Source organism: Schistocerca nitens, chromosome 2, assembly GCF_023898315.1.
Source record: "Schistocerca nitens isolate TAMUIC-IGC-003100 chromosome 2, iqSchNite1.1, whole genome shotgun sequence".
Lineage (NCBI taxonomy): Eukaryota > Metazoa > Arthropoda > Insecta > Orthoptera > Acrididae > Schistocerca > Schistocerca nitens.
In genome coordinates this window covers 278162133-278183489 of record NC_064615.1, presented here as the reverse complement: position 1 = coordinate 278183489, position 21357 = coordinate 278162133, and the positions used below count along the sequence as shown (strand labels likewise).

Sequence of the window (21357 nt, the reverse complement as noted above, 5' to 3'; positions counted from 1 at the left end):
CGTGAATGCGACCATAGGTACCCTTATGTTAGATGAGACAGAGCAGCTCATGGTGTCCTATAGGTTCAAGGAATTTAGCATTACACTCGTCCATAATTACTTGATGCACTTTAGTGGTAGGTCGAGAGAGACTACCTGTGGTTTCAGCGTCCGATCGAGTGGAAATGGATTGCCACGTGAGCAAACTGATCAGCTGCAAAACACTAAAGATATGAAATAAATGTGCTATCCTGTGCTTTAAATTTTAATAGAGTGAGTATTACTTAAGTTCATACACTAGCCAAATAAATAAGTAACATAATGGCAGACGTGAAACATTATTTTAGCTCAGCATAAATACACTTCAAGTAAGTAAGTACCTAATTGCAGATGTGGAACTGACACAACAGCAGAGGACCAATAAGTGGAGTTATTAGTCAACTAAACGTAGTGTGTTTTGAACACTCAGAACTGTACTATTACCACAAGTTACTCACATGTACAAAGAAGCTGAGAATACAACTACTAATCAAATATACTCATACTATCTCTTAGAATAAGGTAATCAAAGATGAGTCAGCTAAGTGAATAAAATACAGATTTGTCAGGAATGTACCGAGCATTGGTTCAGTGTTCCGGCCCAGAAATAATAAATTGATGTTAAATATGATTTATGATTGTATGCCTTGAACATAAATTTTCTCTATTACGTGACTGACGGCGTTTTGAGCCATTTGTTTACCGATTTTATGACAATTAAGTAACCACGAGAATAAAATTAAAAAAAAATTCTGTTAACTTTGTTCCAGCAAAATATTGAAAGATAAAATGTATATATCCCCATTTCATTGTGACCCACCATTAGATATTAAGTGAACAGAGTCTGAGGCACTCTTTTTGTTTGTTCTACAGGACAAAGCAGATAATGGCAGCCTGGTAGCTGCGTGAAAGCGTGGAGTGACTTGGACACAACTCACAGTGACCCCTCCCCTTTCCCCTTGTAATTTAGAGTGAACGGGAAGGACGCACACCATAGCAACTTCCCCTCCTCTACCCTTGTGAATGGAAGTGTAGGACGCCAGCCAAAGCGGCTACAACCACGTGTGTAAAAATTATTTGTGAAAATTTTCTTTCAGGTTTAGAAAAGACTGCTAAGAGATAATCATCTGTTTATGTATCATGTTATTTTCTTTCAATTTGTGTATGTAAAAATGTATTTAATGGATTTAAGATTTTCATAATTTTACATATTTTTATGTGTTTGTTTGTTTAAGGCAATATGTGTGCCAAATGTTTCATGGACTTTGCTTAAAAATTTGAGTAATAATGTTGCTTAAGAGGCACTGAACATGCCCGCAATTTAAATAATTAATGTAGGTAATCAGTTTTCTTTTAATGTTTCTACATGTTTACATTTCAATTTTTAAATTTTCATAGGAAGTTAAGCTGTACTCTTGCTTCCCCTTTTGTAATTAATTTTTTTTTCATTCATTAACATTCATAAACAAAAAATTTAAGTAGAGGGTGATGTAGGGAAGCAGCCTACTCACGCTGTAGTAAATTCACAGCAGTCTTTCTATTGTGTGCCAGCCAGTCTGCTGTAACTAGCTCTGACGTCATAAATGTTGCGCAATACTTTAAAAATCAAGCAAATAACCTAAAACTTTTCTAGCATGTCAGGAGTAATACTAAATTAATATGTGTTAAATATCAGTTCGATAACTTTAGCCATTTTCGAAATTTGGACGTTTTTCTGTAAAAATCATTGGCGCAACAGAAAAGAGCTAGAGACTTCAAAATTTATATTTAAATTCATCTTTCATAATAATTTAATAAAAACAGTACTTTGGATTTCACAAATTAAGATTTTAGTGGAAATTCATGATTTTTCTGGTTTTCGTCTCAAAACTTAAGGAAGCAAGATAGATTAAGTAGGCTAATAAATAAGGCTAGGATGTTTAGATTTAAATAGGTTGGAGATCCGCTATGACTATGAAGATGTGAAAAGTTTCATTTGAATACCTATAAAATTATAGAGATAGCGTATCTCCAAAGTGCCAGTTCAGAGCTCGTCTACTGCGTGCAGTGTAATTAAATTAATTCTCTCGCCCAAAATATTTAACTTAGCCACGTCAAAATTTTATTATCAATACTTACCTGCGTGCTGAATGCACATTTAAATTAAGAGCTTCATCGGCCATCAGCAAGAGAAGCTATGATTTATTAGGTAACTTAATGTGGTGCATTACTAGCCCAGCGGCTAGTCGGGAGAGCCGATTTGATCAGGCGTTCCCTCAGCCGTCCGCACCGCGGTTTTATATATAAGAACGCTGCGTGAGGAAGCAAGGCCCCAGTTCTCTCCAGACGCCAAATAAAACACGCCGCCCCACAAGGTTACACAGTAGTAATCAAATGTATAAAAAGTATAAGTAGTACAAAGCACCGACTCACAGGAATAATCTGCTAAAATCTGGATTACCGACATGGCCATTTACGGACCTAGACTTGCTGCAACAAAATCTTATCTAAAAACGGTTTATCCCCAATAACTAAATAAAAGGATTCCAGCCCTTAACTTCCATAGTACAGTTTCTGATAATCAAAGACTTAAGAGGATGTGAGTCTGCAGGCTTTCGTGGCCGTTGTCACTAAAGCTAAAATCTTCTGGGTTGTTAGGCCGCGTCATATTTCCTGTAAAATAAACGACGTTTCGACCCCTCTGCTGCAGACTAGAATGTATGTATTCCGTGTTTTTCTTTTGCAGAAGCAGTATTGCGTTAGAGTTCTTCGGCACAGACCGTGCCTTCATATTCACATCACTTAGACAGTGGTTTCATTAGCCTGCAACAGGGCTACTTTACACACTAGAAACAATAATATTTTATCAGCTTAACTAATAATATGCAATCACCGGTAAAGAAGTCAGCAGCGACAGGCTGGCACGGTAACTGTAGAAAAACAAGTCTATTAGTCTGGCGCCTTATGAGGATGGAATCTAGTGTTAATTTTAAAATACCACAGACACAATGTGGAAGAGTGTTCACTATTAACTTCAGCATATTGTCTCCGAGCAACAAATAGTACATGGAAATTCACGAGGGAGAGACCGTGACAAACAGTGGTGAACAGTTCCTGGAGGCTTCTTCAGTAACCTCTCAGCTGTGCGCTATCAGTACCACGTCAGTCCACTTTCAGAAGTTGCAGGCCGCCGCACCGATGAATTCACTATGTCTGTCTTTTCAGTTCTGTCTGCCCTGTTCAATGGCTGTGCCTCGACACTCGCCGTCTTTTACTATTGTGGATATGTGGAATTGCTAACGGGTTTGTATTTCATATTACTCTAGATTTGCATTTGGAATTCAGGTGAAGTGCATTTTATTCTTTTGCTCTCTGCCATCGAGCCCAACTCTTTGGCAATCGCCAGTAATACGACCAAACAGTACAATTATTTCATTCTTATTGAATATTAGTGAAAATGGAGGCTGTACAATACAGCACCGCTTTCTGCGTAAGAGAGACCAATGCCAGAGTTTGCAGACTCTGAACGGGGATGGACAAGAGACTAATGAACTTACACCACAAATTGCTCGAACTGCTATTTTCCGACGCAAAAATACCCCTCGTGAATGGAAATATTCACCCCAGAATATAATGCCGTACGTCATAAGCAAATGAAAAGAAGCAAAGTAAACTAGTTTACTTGTTGCACTATCACTTCTTGCAGATACTTTTCTAATAGTAGACAAGCCACATTAAGTTTCTGAAAGAAGTTCTGAACGCCGATTTTCCAATACTGCATACCAACTACCTAGGAACCCAAGAAATTGGGTTGTTCAGATTCACTAATCATGTTTCGATTCTAAGTAATCAAGAGTACTGTGTTTTCACTGAGACAAGATAAGTCACAAACATTTCTCAGGGCTAGTCTAAAATCACTTTTAGCACACAGTAAGATTATTCACGGACCAGGATTGCATTACAAATTATCACCAGGGTCATTTAAGTTGAAGTATAGTTCAGAATTGTTTTCTTTTGTCATACATTCCTACTCTTACAGTATGGTATTAAATGTTCGCGTGTGTGCCATTTGCTGTTCGGAATTTTTATTGCTCAGTTTGATAGTAAATTTGCAGGGCATTTTAACAGGAACATTTTGAACGTCTATTCTTCCAAAGTTCAGTTTGTAGTTTTATGCAGGATTTTCAATCTCTTTTAATAATGAAATTCGCCAAACAGCTGAGTAATTGAGATGTTATTTTATTTTGGCTACCAGTTTCGGCAATTCATTATGCCACCATCAGGCTCCAATGTACCTCCCAAAAATAATCGATACTGGCATTGTTGTTGTTGTTGTTGTTGTGATCTTCAGTCCTGAGACTGATTTGATGCAGCTCTCCACGCTAATCTATCCTGTGCAAGCTTCTTCATCTCCCAGTACCTACTGCAACCTACATCCTTCTGAATCTGCTTAGTGTATTTATCTCTTGGTCTCCCTCTACGATTTTTACCCTCCACGCTGCCCTCCAATGCTAATTTTTGTGATCCCTTGATGCCTCAGGACATGTCCTACCAACCGATCCCTAGTCAGGTTGTGCCACAAACTTCTCTTCTCCCCAATCCTATTCAATACCTCCTCATTAGTTACGTGATGTACCCACCTACTCCTCAACATTCTACTGTAGCACCACAATTCGAAAGCTTCTATTCTCTTCTTGTCCAAATTATTTATTGTCCATGTTTCACTTCCATACATGGCTACACTCCAAACAAATACTTCCAGAAACGACTTCCTGACACTTAAATCTATACTCGATGTTAACAAATTTCTCTTCTTCAGAAACGCTTTCCTTGCCATTGCCAGTCTACATTTTATATCCTCTCTACTTCGACCATCATCAGTTATTTTGCTCCCCAAATAGCAAAATTCCTTTACTACTTTAAGTGTCTCATTTCCTAATCTAATTCCCTCGGCATCACCCGACTTAATTCGACTACATTCCATTATCCTCGTTTTGCTTTTGTTGATGTTCATCTTATATCCTCCTTTGAAGACACTGTCCATTCCGTTCAACTGCTCTTCCAAGTCCTTTGCTGTCTCTGATACAATTACAAGATCATTGGCGAAACACAAAGTTTTTATTTCTTCTCCCTGGAATTTAATACCTACTCCAAATTTTTCTTTTCTTTCCTTTACTGCTTCCTCAATATACAGATTGATTTACATCGGGGACAGGCTACAACCCTGTCTCACTACCTTCCCAACCACTGCTTCCCTTTCATGTCCCTCGACTCTCATAATAGCCATCTGGTTTCTGTGCAAATTGTAAATAGTCTTTCGCTCCCTGTATTTTACCCCTGCCACCTTTGGAATTTGAAAGATAGTATTCCAGTCAACATTCTCTAAGTCTACAAATGCTAGAAACGTATGTTTGCCTTTCCTTCATCTTTCTTCTAAGATAAGTCGGAAGGTCAGTATTGCCTCACGTGTTCCAACATTTCTACGGAATCCAAACTGATCTTCCCCGAGGTCCGCTTCTACCAGTTTTTCCATTCGTCTCTAAAGAATTCGCGTTAGGATTTTGCAGCTGTGACTTATTAAACTGATAGTTCGGTAATTTTCACATCTGTCAACACCTGCTTTCTTTGGAATTGGAATTATTATATTCTTCGTGAAGTCTGTGGGTATTTCGCCTGTTTCATACATCTTGCTCACTAGATGATAGAGTTTTGTGATGACTGGCTCTCCCAAGGCCGTCAGTAATTCTAATGGAATGTTCTCTACTCCTGGGGCCTTGTTTCGACTCAAGCCTTTCAGTGCTCTGTCAAACTCTTCACGCAGTATCATATCTCCCATTTCATCTTCATCTACATCCTCTTCCATTTCCATAATATTATCCTCAAGTACATCGCCCTTGTATAGACCCTCTATATACTCCTTCCACCTTTCTGCTTTACCCTCTTTGCTTAGAACTGGGTTTCCATCTGAGCTCTTGATATTCATACAAGTGGCTCTCTTTTCTCCAAAGGTCTCTTTAATTTTCCTGTAGGCTGTATCTATCTTACCCCTAGTGAGATAAGCCTCTACATCCTTACATTTGTCCTCCAGCCATGCCTGCTTAGCCATTTTGCACTTCCTGTCCATCTCATTTTTGAGACGTTTGTATTCCTTTTTGCCTGCTTCATTTACTGCATTTTTATATTTTCATCAATAAAATTCAATATTTCTTCTGTTACCTGAGGATTTCTAATAGCCCTCGTCTTTATACCTACTTGATCGTCTGCTGCCTTCACTACTTCATCCCTCAGAGCTACCCATTCGTCTTCTACTGTATTTCTTTCCCCCATTCCTGTCAATTGTTCCCTTATGCTGTCCCTGAAACTCTGTACAACCTCTGGTTTAGTCAGTTTATCCAGGTCCCATCTCTTTAAATTCCCACCTTTTACTGGCATACTGGGGCCATATGTTTCTGGACGTCGTGGATTCGTAGCTCAAGTGCTTCCTTCGAAGACTTGACTGCAACTCTGTTAGTTCCATGTAATCGTACTGTGACGTCACACGTTTTAACGCTGTTCCTTCCACTGCATAACACAGAGTCGCACAAGATAACTTCTTTAGTAAACAATTTTATGTTTCTTTTAAATTATTTTTGCTGAATGACTATTGGAATGCAGTTACAGAAATTCAGATGGATTTAGCGACGCTTTCTAACAGATAGCGTTACTGTAAGCATGCCACCTGCATTGATCAGTTATAAGAACAGCCACATTAGTGTACAATCAAAAACAAAAATGTAGAATGGGAGATCTTCATTCAAAATGAAACAAATATAACAGTTACAAAAGGAAATATCAGAAGAATATTTATAGAGTCGTCACATAGCACTGGATCTTGATATTTTGTTAGTAGATTTTCGGAGAATAATTGGTGCCCATGCTAACGAAGGTTTTTGAACATTTTCGTGACACTTACTCGTGAGTGAAATAAACCTGTGACTGTTCATGCTGCCCTTCTTTGTACCGCTTCAGTGTCTCCACTGCCATGGGTTGCACTTGAGCAATATTCTAAGGTAATAGATGCCTGACATTTGTAAGACGCCCGTGTATACGGACTGTAATCTTCCAGTCAGTGAATTGAAGGCTGCGACCTGCTTTACAACATTTCAGCAAATGTGAGCATTCCTCTTTATATGCGTACAAATTGTTACATACAGAAAATTAAGTACTAACTCCGGGTTGCAGCCCTACCCTTTCTTTCTTTTCATCACACATGTCCACAATACCACCAGCTAAACACCCAGCTTCATAAGCACCAATCATGGTTGTTCAAGTTCTGACAGTACAGCTGATACATGCTTTGGAGGAAGCACATGTCGGTCGCCTCATTCAAGATTGCTGACAAGACATCAGTGTGCGCATCCCATGTAAGCACCACCATGAATAACCACAGCCAGCCAATATGCTATACGATGTCTACTTTGACACGCACACCTTATTTAGCTATTTACATATACAGTCAATATGAACAATGATTTAGAAGATGTGTTACAAGCTGTAGGTAATGTACTGCACCTATGTAGCATTATATAACTGTACGAATGTAGTACTGAGGTTAATTTCCTTCAGATAGACCTTCACTGGAATAAGTTCTTGCTCTGTGATTTATTACTTTACTTTCATGTTAATTACATTTCATTGATTAAATTTTTTCTATGAAATGTGACATGTAAATCGTAATCTGATATGTAAACGTCTGAAGACCTAAAATCATGCTCGTCTCATCCAAGATGTGGACTCTGTGTGCAAGTTATGAATCGAGGTGTACGTCGCATTCAGACGTCTCCGTGCACGCTATGAATGGAGGCACGTCGCACCTGCATCTGACACAGCGGCTGCTGCCGACCACAAGTTCGTCGCCGATGTTCAGTCTGTGCTCTCCGAAGGAGCACTGGTCGCCTGCACCTGTAAGAGAGAGCAACCATATATGTATTCTTGCTCGCCATTTATAGATCTGTAGTTGGTGTTACCACCAGCGCGCACGCACACACACACACACACACACACACAAAGATACTACCACTAAGGTTGTCAGGGACACATAATACTTAATACCAACACATAATGCTGGTAAATTAACACTACTGATGACGGTGCGATTGATTTCATGTTATCTAGTGTGCATACTAGTGAATTTAATGGCTGTTGATCACAAGGATGTTATATGAATCGACGTTACAAAGTGCATATGTAAGTGTAGTTACTGCAAAACTAAAACTGACTTTTTTTGCTGAATGCAGTAAAATTTAAACGTTGAGCAAATCCCAAGAGGAACCAATAAATAAAATCATGTGGCTCTGTTTCTACCACAACTTTTCTATAGTGACTAACTTAAAGAATGTACGACGGGCGTTCAGTTTTCAACGTAACATATCTATATCTACACCTACATAGATACCCTGCAACTCACACTTAAGTGCCTGGCAGAGTGTTCATCAAACCACCTTCACAATAATTGTCTATTATTCCAACCTCGAACAGCGCGTAGAAAGAACGAACACCTATATCTTTCCGCGCTATCTCTGATTTCCCTTATTTTATTATGATGATCGTTTCTCCCTAAGAAGGTCGGGGTCAACAGAATATGTTCACGTTCGGAGGAGAAAGTTGGTGATTGAAATTTCGTCAGAAAATACCGCCGGAACGAGAAACGCCTTTGTTTTAGTGACGTCCACCCCAAATCCTCTATCATGCCAGTGAAATTCTCTTCCCTATTTCACGATAATATAAAACGTGCTGCCTTTCTTTGAACTTTGTCGATGTACTCCGTTAAACCTATGTGGTAAGGCTCCCCGACCGCGCATCAACATTCCAGAAAAGGACGGGCAAGCGTAGTGCAGGCAGTCTCTTTAGTAGATCTGTTACATTTTCTAAGTGTTCTCCTGATGAAACGTAGTCTTCGGTTTGCTTCGCCACAACATTGGTATGTGTTCTTTCCAATTTCAGTTGATCGTAATTTTGATTCCTAAATATGTAGTTGAATTTACTGCCATAGAATTTGAATGATTTATCGTGTAACCTATGTTTAACGGATTCCTTTTAGCACTGACGTGGATGATGTCACTGGTTTCTTTATTTAGAGTAAAAAAAATGGTTCAAATGGCTCTGAGCAGTATGGGACTTAACATCTACCGAGCGAGGTGGCGGAGTGGTTAGCACACTGGACTCGCATTCGGGAGGACGACGGTTCAATCCCGTCTCCAGCTATCCTGATTTAGGTTTTCCGTGATTTCCCTAAATAGTTTCAGGCAAATCCCGGGATGGTTCCTTTGAAAGGGCACGGCCGATTTCCTTCCCAATCCTTCCATAACCCGAGCTTGCGCTCCGTCTCTAATGACCTCGTTGTCGACGGGACGTTAAACACTAACCACCACCACCACTTAACATCTGAGGTCATGAGTCCCCTAGACTTAGAACTACTTAAACCTAACTAACCTAAGGACATCACACGCATCCATGCCCGAGGCAGAATTCGGAACTGCGTCCGTAGCAGCAGCGCGGTTCCGGACTGCAGCGCCTAGAACTGCTCGGCCACAACGGCCGGCTATTTAGGGTCAACTGCCAATTTTCGCACCATACAAATATCTTTTCTAAATCGTTTCGTAATTTGGTTTGATCTTCTCATGATTTTACTAGACGATAAACGGCAGCATCATCTGCAAACGAACTACGACGGCTGCTCAGATTGTCTCCCAAATCGTTTATGTAGACGAGGGACAGCAGACGGTCCGTAACATTACCCTCGGGAACGTCAGGAATCACTTCTGTTTTACTCGATGACGTTTCGTCAATTACTGCGAACTGTGACCTCTAAAGGAACCAGTGTACCACCTCGAATTATACTTCGTTTACATGAAATCCGTCTAACAAGAATAACATTTCTAATCCTGCTTGGATACAATATTACGTACAGAAAACATGTGCAGTGGAGGAAAAGTGTTTCTGGAGAGGAAAGTTTTTCTGAGTTTTCCAGATACACACGCTTGCTGCAAGCACCTCATGTACAACTAGGATCGATGTTTTGTTGTCTCCATAAGTACAGTGCCCAATCACATAAATGTGAGCACCTGCCAAAAGCCCTTTACACCGTGGACCGCTGATAGACGAGCATTAAGAGTCGGTGAGGTTCTGGAAGGTACCGACGGAGTTGTGGAGCGACGTCGATTCCAGGGCCGTGAGCAGCTGCGCTAGGTTCCTCGGTTGCGGATCGCTCCCTGTACAGCCCGATCGAGGTGGTCCCACAGATTCCCGATTGGGTTTAAATCCGGGGAGTACGGTGGCCAGAGGAGTAGAGTAAACTCATCCTGATGCTCTTCGAGCCACGGACTTACACTGTGGGAGTCTCGACACGTTGCATTATCCTGCTTGGCAGAAGTGACCGTGCCATCGCGCAACTACCCCGAAAGATAGATACACTACTGGCCATTAACATTGCAACACCAAGAAGAAACGCAAATGATACACGCGTATTCATTGGACAAATATATTATACTAGAACTGACATGTGATTACATTTTCACGCAATTTGGTTGCATAGATCCTGAGAAATCAGTACCCAGAAAAACCACCTATGGCCGTAATAACGGCCTTGATACGTCTGGGCATTGGGTCAAACAGAGCTTGGATGGCATGTACAAGTACAGTTGCCAACGCAGCTTCAACACGATACCACAGTTCGTCAACAGTAGTGTTTGGCGTATTGTGACGAGCCAGTTGCTCGGCCACCATTGACCAGACGTTTTCAATTGGTGAGAGATCTGGAGAATGTGCTGGCCAGGGCAGCAGTCGAACTTTTTCTGTATCCAGAAAGGCCCGTACAGGACCTGCAACATGCGGTCTTGCATTATTCTGCTGAAATGTAGGGTTTCGCAGAGATCGAATGAAGGGTAGAGCCACGGATCGTAACACATTTGAAATATAACGTCCACTGTTCAAAGTGCCGTCAATGTGAACAAGAGGTGACCGAGACGTGTAATCAGTGACACCCCATACCATCACGCCGGGTGATACGCCAGTATGGCGATGACGAATACACGCTTCCAATGTGCGTTCACCGCGATGTCGCCAAACACGGATGCGACCATCATGATGCTGTAAACAGAACCTGGATTCATTCGAAAAAATGACATTTTGCCATTCTTGCACCCATGTTCGTCGTTGAGTACACCATCGCAGGCGCTCCTGTCTGTAATGAAGCGTGAAGGGTAATCGCAGCCATGATCTCCGAGTTGATAGTCCATGCTGCTGCAAACGTCGTCGAACTGTTCGTCCAGATGGTTGTTGTCTTGTAAACGTCCCCACCTGTTGACTCAGGGATCGAGACGTGGCTGCACGAACCGTTACAGCCATGCGGATAAGATGCCTGTCATCTCGACTGATAGTGATATGAGGCCGTTGGGACCCAGCACGGCGCTCCGTATTACCCTCCTGAACCCACCGATTCCGTATTCTGCCAACAGTCATTGGATCTCGACCAACGCGAGCAGCATTGTCGCGATATGATAAACCTCAATCGTCATAGGATACAATCCGACCTTTATCAAAGTCGGAAACTTGATGGTACGCATTTCTCCTCCTTACACGAGGCATCACAACAACGTTTCACCAGGCAACGCCGGTCAACTGCTGTTTGTGTATGAGAAATCGGTTGGAAACTTTCCTCATGTCAGCACGTTGTATGTGTCGCCAACGGCGCCAACCTTGTGTGAATGCTCTGAGAAGCTAATCATTTGCATATCACAGTATCGTCTTCCTGTCGGTTAAATTTCGCGTCTGTAGCACGTCATCTTCGTGATGTAACAATTTTAATGGCCAGTAGTGTACATACTCGTGGTGGTCCACTGTGCCTTTCAGAATAGCGAAATCATCCAGACAGTTCCAATTATACCTTCCTCAGACCATAAAGGTCCCTCCTGGTTGCTCGATGTTTGCTTTCAGCTGTTTCAGGCTGTACAGGCCGATGGAGCAAAAAATGTGATTCATCTGAAAAGACCTCCTGTCGCCGCTCAGTGGACGTCCAGCTGTGGAACTGGCGTGCAAATTCGGGCCTTCGTCGTCCATTGACAGCAGTGAGTCATGGCGCGTGAACCGGGCGCCTGCTAGAGTGGGCCACAGGCAGCAACGTTGGCTGACCGGTCGTTGAGGAGACACTGTTCGCAGCCCCTTCGTTCAGCTGGACAGTCTGTTGCTCCATACTGGCACGTCTGTTCGCCCGTACACGTCTGCCCAGCCGTCGTTCATCTCCGTCGGCTAAGGTCCACAGTGCACCACAGTTACCTCGGCGGCAGTCCTTGGTAGCGCCATATCGCCGTACACGGTACGCTTTAACCATGGCGGCACGCGATCAGTTTACAAACTAAGCCGTTCCGGAAATGATTTCACCCCTGCCCCGAAAGCCAATGATTGGTATTTTAAACGTAGATAGATCGCACAATGCCCGCATTACTATAACGACTGCACCGTTTTCCGGCTTGCCCCCAGCACACTTTACGTATCCTCCACTGCTAGTACTACCAACTTCCACGTCTGAGCTTTTATTGCACGCTGACGTCGAAAATTGGTGGAGGTAACATTCATGTGACTGGACCCTGAATGTCGTTGACAGAGTAATTTCTTTTTTTTTCAGTGAGAGTTTCAATTACTTTGGCAACATTAAGCAACACATAACAATCATTGAGAACAAATGGTAAGATCACACGAAGAAGAAAGATTGGATTTTAACGTCCCGCTGACAACAAGATTAGTGATACGGCAGAACCTTCGATTGGCGAAGGGTGAGGAGGGAAGTGGAACCATGGTGGCGTTTCCCTACAGATATTCAGGTGATGTTTATGATGATGATTTGAGTTGGGTGGCGCTCAACATCATGGTCATCAGTACCCTGACGAGAAGTCAGCATGCTAATCTCGTGGGTGGGAACGAAGGCTGTCCCCACATGCGGAGCACTTTATAATGTATTAAAGTCGGCCTCTCTTCCCCACCAATTTAGGGATGAGGCCTGACAGTTCACAAAACGTCGCCACTCTCGTAACACGGGAATCAATGTCTGCAAGGATGGTGTCCATATCTCCATCGAGAGTGAGGGCTGCCCTAATATCATTATATAGGATGCACGTTCCCAAAATATGCTGAGCTGAAAGTGCGACGACACAAGCTTTACAGAGTGGTGTATCCTCCCACTGGAGGAGGAAGACATGTGTTAAAGGGCTATGCCCGATGCGCAGTCTGGTAAGCAGAACCTCTTTCCAGCGACGAGGCTGACTTGACGTCCGCTATGCCTGTGTAGTCGATTTGAGCGACCGCTGTTTGTTTTCTGTCACCTGCAACCATTCAGTCTCCCACTCACGTATGATGCGTCTGTCAGAAAATGATACGATGGCGTGTAACGGGATGGGTCACTCATGGACAGCGCCATCCCGACATGCTCCCTTGACGGCTTTGTCGACCATCTCGCTTCTCTGTATCCCGGTGTGGCCAAGTACCCAGAAGAAGCTCATCTCCTTGCCACGATGTTGGAGCCGCTGTAAGGAGTCATGGGTGAGCTGAATCAATGGGTCTACCAGATACATTTAGTGAAGTGCTTGCAGTGTACTAAGCGAGTCGGAAAAGACAAGAAACCTTGTACGGCAATGTCTGTGATCCCTCTCCAGTGCCGTCAGAATACCACATAATTACGCATCATAATTTGTAAATTGGTCCGGAAGACGCGCATGGAAAAGTATGTCAGGGAAAACAGCAGATATTTAATTGAATTTCCGGGTTTTGTGTCCCATCTCTCGTTCCCTGACATTAACACCATGTTCAAACTCACATGCATCTTTATAACCTACCATTGTAGCAGCAGTAACCGATCTAACCACTCCGCCAGACACTTGTCTCATACAGGCGTTGTTGATCGCAGTGCCGTATTTTGCCTGTTTACATATCTCTGTATTTGAATACGCATGCCTATACCAGTTTCTTTGGCGCTTAAGTTTATAATATTCTTTGAGAACAAACTGTAAGATCAGAGGAAGCAGAAATATTGGATTTTAACGTCCAATGATGACAAGATCATTAGTGACATGGCACATGCTTCGATTGGGGAAGGGTGAGGAGGGAAACGGAACCGTGGCGGCGTTTGCCTACAGATATTCAGAGAGATCGCATAAACCTACATCTGGGTGGCTGGACGGGTATTTCAGCCTCTGCCCTGTAGAATACGAGTCCAGTGTCTTACTACTGCACTACCTCGCTCGGTAAACTGAACTGAATACTGTAGCAGGAACTTTGAATAAAATAAAAAATAGTGTCATCAGGACTCGTCTTTGGAGAATGTATATTGGAGAGTGGTTTGTCTGATAAGAATGAAAGGCCATAACCCGTCGGCAGAAGTAAATGACTGCCAAACGTAAATATTCAGAGCTATTTAAGCTAGAATTTTGACAATTAGAAAGCTGACTCACTCGTATATTATCCAACCATAAGAGATAATCAGGTCACATTCATATCTTAGTACGTACGCCAAGTGTCACCAGTGAACACTAAGTTGCGTGATCAGTAACGCGTCTGACCGAATTTCGTGGATTGGCTGCTAAGCAATGGATCCAGACGTTGTAACCGAACGACATATGACAGTTTAGATTAGATTAGATTAGATTAGTACTTGTTCCATAGATCATGAATACGACACTTCGTAATGATGTGGAACGTGTCAGGTTAATAAAAGGTTTCTATACAAGATATTACATTACACAAAATATTACATGACACTTAATATTTTTAATTTTTTTGGTGGGGGTTGGGGAAATTACCCACTTACTATATCCAAAAATTCATCTAATGTGTAGAAGGAGTTGCCATTAAGAAACTCTTTTAATTTCCTTTTAAATGCTATATGGCTATCTGTCAGACTTTTGATGCTATTAGATAAGTGACCAAAGACTTTTGTGGCAGCATAATTTACCCCCTTCTGGGCCAAAGTTAGATTTAACTTTGAGTAGTGAATATCATCCATTGTCCTAGTGTCGTAGCCATGTACATTGCTATTACTTTTGAATTCGTTCGGATTGTTAATAAAAAAATTTATAAGTAAATATATATATATTGTGAGGCTACAGTCAAGATCTCTAGCTCTTTAAATAAATGTCTGCAGGATGATCTTGGATGAGCTCCAGCAATTATTCTGATTACGTAGTCAACCAGCTGGATTCGCTTTCGGGAGGACGTCGGTTCAGTTCTCTGTCCGGTTTCTCCGTTCATTCCGTAAGTCGCATAACGCAATTCGGGAAGGGTTGCAAAACGGCCAACTTCTTTTCCCAACCTTCCTTGATCCTATCGGCTATCCTCTATCTCATGAAATAGACTTCGACATGACGTTAAGCCTAAACATCAGTATTCTCAGGCGTTGTACTCCTCAAAAGATGGCAGTAACCGTTATCCAATATTGTCTGGCGAAAGTGTATGTCACTAAAGAGGAAATTCAAAGTAAATTTTCAGTGTCCCCTGTAGTAAAATATTACCACATGCTCACTCATAATATCCACGGAGGCAATAGTGATCATTGTCTCCTCATCTAGATACAGACTACCCTTCGAGTGCTGCAGTTAGTGTAAATAAACTAAGAAAATTTCAGCTGAAGGATGATGGTTGGTGATACTTAATTAATTATTAAGCACTAGCTGTAGAATCCAAATGGTGTAAAAGTTGACGGAAAGTCTCAAATTTGTAACGTTGGCTACTGAAGTTATCAGTTAATGATTATTAGTTGTAGCCACAATGACCGATGATACTTGGCTAAGACATAATGTGAAGTATTATGAAAGCGCAATTCGAAGCATTACAGGAAATTCTGAATGAGAGATACTAACCTTCATTCTGTGTTGTAGACTCTGAATGTCTCACCACACTATCGTCCGCAGAAGCTGTAATGAAAAAAAAATCCAGTAATAAGAATAAATAAATTATTTTCGACACACTTCTACTTTTTAACTGATTCATCTGTATATTCTTGGTGAAGTGCTGAGCAGTGTATATGCTTTTTTAAGAAAACATGTATTTTCGTACGACATAGGTTTCGTGTTGTATGCCCATTTTCCAGTACACAACTCATTGCAAAAATTGGATGGATGGTTGACATCATGGCTTTACATATACAATTTTAACTCACAAAAACAACTGAGCACATACAATACCATGGAAGGTAGTTTAAATCAAAATTATTTCTCCTCTTAAGGGAGTTACTACAAGCAATCTGATGGGCTGGCAGTGGGCTCGCCCATTTTCCATTACTCCCAGAAATGTTCACGAATAATTTCTTAATTTTGGTCCTCTGGTAAAACATGCAGTGTGTTGGTACAGATATGTTGATGACAATCGTTGTTTGTGGAAAATTTCCACTAGGCAACTCCGTAAGTTATTGGAAATTGTGAACATGTAGCGTACGTCAGTATGGAGTTAGGTGTTTCTACCAGTATCTTTCTAGTTGTCAACCTACAGATTAAAAATACTAATCATAAATTTAAAATTCATGGGAAAGATTATTTTATGTAAACATTCATCACACCTTCCTCTCTACACTCAATACATTACAGACATGTTCAGCTCCAGCACGTGGTACGTCATCTCTTTTCCGTCATCTCTTTTCCACCACATGGTCCCAAGAAGATTATGACCAGGACCTTAACACAGCAACAAGAATAGTTACAAATATTGAAGTTAAATTCAACATTACTGATAACATTATCGAGAAGAAGCTTAAGAAGCAAGCCACTTCTCAATTTTACCCAGAGTACACCACAGATAGATCGGAAATGGTTCAGTTTACCTTTTATAGTGGAAATTTCCTAGAGGGTAAGTAACTTTTTGCAGTAAAAGAATTTCTCTGTGTTCTTCAGTGTCCTTTAGACTTAAGTGTGCACGCTTTAGCGGCCGTTGCGATGGATGTTAAAGCAGTGTGCGTCCTGAGACTACTTCATACTCCAGACTTCTTCACTTTTCAGCGTTCTGACATTTTCGTTGGTATAGTCTGTATTCTTCGCAGTTCCTTTTGTGCAAATTCATGTGGACACAATCGAAAGACAGAGTCCATCCAGTTACGAAAGGCTATTTTCCAGCGCTTTTTCGAATAACTGGAGTTACTGGGTAAAAGACTTCCGGCTGCTCTTGATAACCCTTCGTCACTGATCAAATAATGAAAGCAGATACTGACAGAGAGAAAATTAAAAATATTATTGTTCTTTTCTTCATCGATTTTTTTTTCTTTCTGTTGCTATAAACTCGTCGCATCTCACGTTCATTACTGACCGTTTTCTTTTGGATTTACTTCTCTGAGGTAGTGCAGGAACAGGTGAAATCTGTTCCAGCAATTTTGATGGAGTTTCTACATGAGGAGTGGCTGTCATTTACACTGCAGTTGCCGTGTGCAGTTGTTCGAACAGTAGCCAAATTTGTGCAATGTTTGCAAGTAGAAGAGTGTCCTGTGAACAAGTTTGTTTCAGACGTTGATGTTGATGGATGATCTGGAGTCAAATGATTAGAGACACCTTCAATAGTTGGCAGTTCAGCCTCAGTATTATTAAGGTCTGAAACCTTGACATGGTTAGGAATTACTGCTCTATCAAGCGGAATAATTCCAGTAACTCTGAATCCGGATAAACCAAACTGGACAATTGCAGCACGAGTCCATACTCTCAAGACCAACTCTCCATACTGCTGCCTTGTAATTCTTCCGATTTTCGTTGCTTTAGATACAATCCGTGAATGAAAAGTCTCTTTATAGTAAAATTTTATCTATTTAGATTATAGTTCAGTCTTGATGACGTTATGTCTGTTTTAATGAGTAACCGGTTTCGGTTTTTTTTTCTATAAAACCATCATCAGACCCATTGGCTCCCTTGGGTTGGTAGGTGGAGCTCTCCTTGCTGCAAGGAGAGCTCCACCTACCCACCCAAGGGAGCCAATGGGTCTGATGATGGTTCTATAGAAAAAAAAAACCGAAACCGGTTACTCATTAAAACAGACATAACGTGATCAAGACTGAACTATATCTAAATATAACAATTAATTGATCACTGTATTCCAAAAATGTTTACCAAAATTTTGCAAAATATTATCTGCTTGAAAAATGATAGCCTAGTGGCTGTAAAAAGTATGACTAGACAAACAAACTACCGACACTTTGTTTCCAACAGCTGGACCAAAGAGGATGACAGAATTAATATGAGGGACATCATGATCATCTAGCAGAAGTATAGCAGGGCCAGGTGCCTTTCAAGGAAGAAAATGGTTTTTGAACAAATCCATCAGAATATCAGTGTTCACATAAGCGGATCCTCTTCGTATAACATTTGATCCTGGGGGCATGTTGTCTTCAGCGTCTTGTTTTTTATTTACCCCTTTGCAAATTCAGTAAGGTGGTAAGAAATTTCCCTCGCCGTTAGAGCAGTCAATAAGTGTTATTGTCTCTCCATTTTCAGCAGAAGTAATAACATGGACATACCTGCCTCCTTTTGCCGCCACAATCTTCCCACGCTAATTGTTTAGTTGTAGACGAGTTTCGTCTACGTGCTAGATACTGGATGGTTTATCCAAACTCCCGTTTTCTCACAATGGTTTTGGTAATACACTCCTGGAAATTGAAATAAGAACACCGTGAATTCATTGTCCCAGGAAGGGGAAACTTTATTGACACATTCCTGGGGTCAGATACATCACATGATCACACTGACAGAACCACAGGCACATAGAAACAGGCAACAGAGCATGCACAATGTCGGCACTAGTACAGTGTATATCCACCTTTCGCAGCAATGCAGACTGCTATTCTCCCATGGAGACGATCGCAGAGATGCTGGATGTAGTCCTGTGGAACGGCTTGCCATGCCATTTCCACCTGGCGCCTCAGTTGGACCAGCGTTCGTGCTGGACGTGCAGACCGCGTGAGACGACGCTTCATCCAGTCCCAAACATGCTCAATGGGGGGCAGATCCGGAGATCTTGCTGGCCAGGGTAGTTGACTTACACCTTCTAGAGCACGTTGGGTGGCACGGGATACATGCGGACGTGCATTGTCCTGTTGGAACAGCAAGTTCCCTTGCCGGTCTAGGAATGGTAGAACGATGGGTTCGATGACGGTTTGGATGTACCGTGCACTATTCAGTGTCCCCTCGACGATCACCAGTGGTGTACGGCCAGTGTAGGAGATCGCTCTCCACACCATGATGCCGGGTGTTGGCCCTGTGTGCCTCGGTCGTATGCAGTCCTGATTGTGGCGCTCACCTGCACGGTGCCAAACACGCATACGACCATCATTGGCACCAAGGCAGAAGCGACTCTCATCGCTGAAGACGACACGTCTCCATTCGTCCCTCCATTCACGCCTGTCGCGACACCACTGGAGGCGGGCTGCACGATGTTGGGGCGTGAGCGGAAGACGGCCTAACGGTGTGCGGGACCGTAGCCCAGCTTCATGGAGACGGTTGCGAATGGTCCTCGCCGATACCCCAGGAGCAACAGTGTCCCTAATTTGCTGGGAAGTGGCGGTGCGGTCCCCTACGGCACTGCGTAGGATCCTACGGTCTTGACGTGCATCCGTGCGTCGCTGCGGTCCGGTCCCAGGTCGACGGGCACGTGCACCTTCCGCCGACCACTGGCGACAACATCGATGTACTGTGGAGACCTCACGCCCCACGTGTTGAGCAATTCGGCGGTACGTCCACCCGGCCTCCCGCATGCCCAATGTACGCCCTCGCTCAAAGTCCGTCAACTGCACATACGGTTCACGTCCACGCTGTCGCGGCATGCTACCAGTGTTAAAGACTGCGATGGAGCTCCGTATGCCACGGCAAACTGGCTGACACTGACGGCGGCGGTGCACAAATGCTGCGCAGCTAGCGCCATTCGACGGCCAACACCGCGGTTCCTGGTGTGTCCGCTGTGCCGTGCGTGTGATCATTGCTTGTACAGCCCTCTCGCAGTGTCCGGAGCAAGTATGGTGGGTCTGACACACCGGTGTCAATGTGTTCTTTTTTCCATTTCCAGGAGTGTAGATCAAAGTAAGCACAGACATCGTCTCTGTTGACTCCAGTCGCTCTGGCAACAGACAACCCTTGTGCTTTTCTGACACTTAAGCCTGCATTGCGTTCTTTGTAAAAATGAGAAGTGCGAATCTTCCCCTACACGTTTCTTTTCTTGATTGAATTTATTTTTCAGTCCCATGTGATCAGATAAATCGAAAACAATTTGCCTGATATCTGATGATATGGAAGCAGAACTATATGTTTGCAATTTCTTTACATGGGCAACTAATTTCCTTTGTGCATCTTCACCCAAGTATGATAATAGTCCACATCTTTTTTTTTCTTTAAATTGTCCTTAGCAATTCTCCTCCTTGATGTTCGTTCTGGTATATTTTTCATTCGAGCTGCTTTCCTTTTAGTTATACCTTGCTCTTCGACTAGTCTCACAGCCTCTAGTAGATCTTCTGCAACCCATTTTCTCCTGTCTGATGACCTAATGTGTTTTCCCAGGATTTTTCTGTAAAACAAAATCGTGTGGGCACCTGTTAGCGTAGCAAATATCGCGGCATGCGTCCCACAGTAAGGTTGTGTCATCTGTTCGTTTTCAAGAAAATGGTAGGATGATGTGACGTGCAGAGGTGTTACTAGGTCTGGTACTGAGAGTTGGTTGAAATTCCTGCGGGAGAGAACGGGTAATGTCTGAAGGTGCGTGCAAGCTGGTATATGTATTTAGTGCTGCTGCAGAATACCTGTATTGGTGATTAGTTGATAGAATACTGAGTGCTGAGAATGGGCTTTACAATTTATGTAGTGGGTGAGAAGGCGCTCCGATATGAGAGGTCGTGGAAGTTGGCGTAGGATGTGCGTTGGGGAAGTCTGGAGCAATTGGAAGACAAGGTGGAGTATCATTCCATGCTGTGAAGGGATTTGTACAATTTAGGGGAGGCAGACTCCCAGGTAGTGTTGAAATTGTTAGTATGGGCTGGATGAGGGATTTATAGGTGAGGGTAATGATAGAATGTTGTGGGTCCGAAGTAGTTAGAAGTTGTAGCAGGTTTCGGCCGTTGTGTTCTGCTGCTAGGAGATACGCATTCCACGTGAGTTTTATATCATAATGTAGTTCTAAATTATACGTTAGGCAAAGAATTGGGTTGGTTGTAGAGGGAGAGGTGGAAAACTGAACGATAGAATCACAGAGATGCGCGATTAAAGACAGAAACTTGGCTTTTCCTTGGAGTGACTTGCATTTCCCACTTACTCGACCGGGAGACACAAGTGGCGTTGGAGGGAGGCGTGGGAGAATTAGAAGGTGTGGTGCGTAGCTAGG

At 42.6% G+C, this 21357-nt stretch overlaps 1 protein-coding gene across 1 annotated transcript in view; it reads right to left on the bottom strand.

Annotated features, from left to right (window-relative positions):
- Positions 1-7621: 7621 nt before the first annotated feature.
- Positions 7622-21357, bottom strand: part of LOC126236027 (uncharacterized) — a 51932-nt gene continuing 38196 nt past the window's right edge. The window contains exons 7-8 of the mRNA XM_049945048.1: positions 15882-15935; positions 7622-7938 (exon numbers count right to left, since the gene is read on the bottom strand). Coding sequence (XP_049801005.1) covers positions 7784-7938; positions 15882-15935 — 209 coding nt within the window. The 3' untranslated portion in view covers positions 7622-7783. The remainder of the gene's footprint in view (positions 7939-15881; positions 15936-21357) is intronic.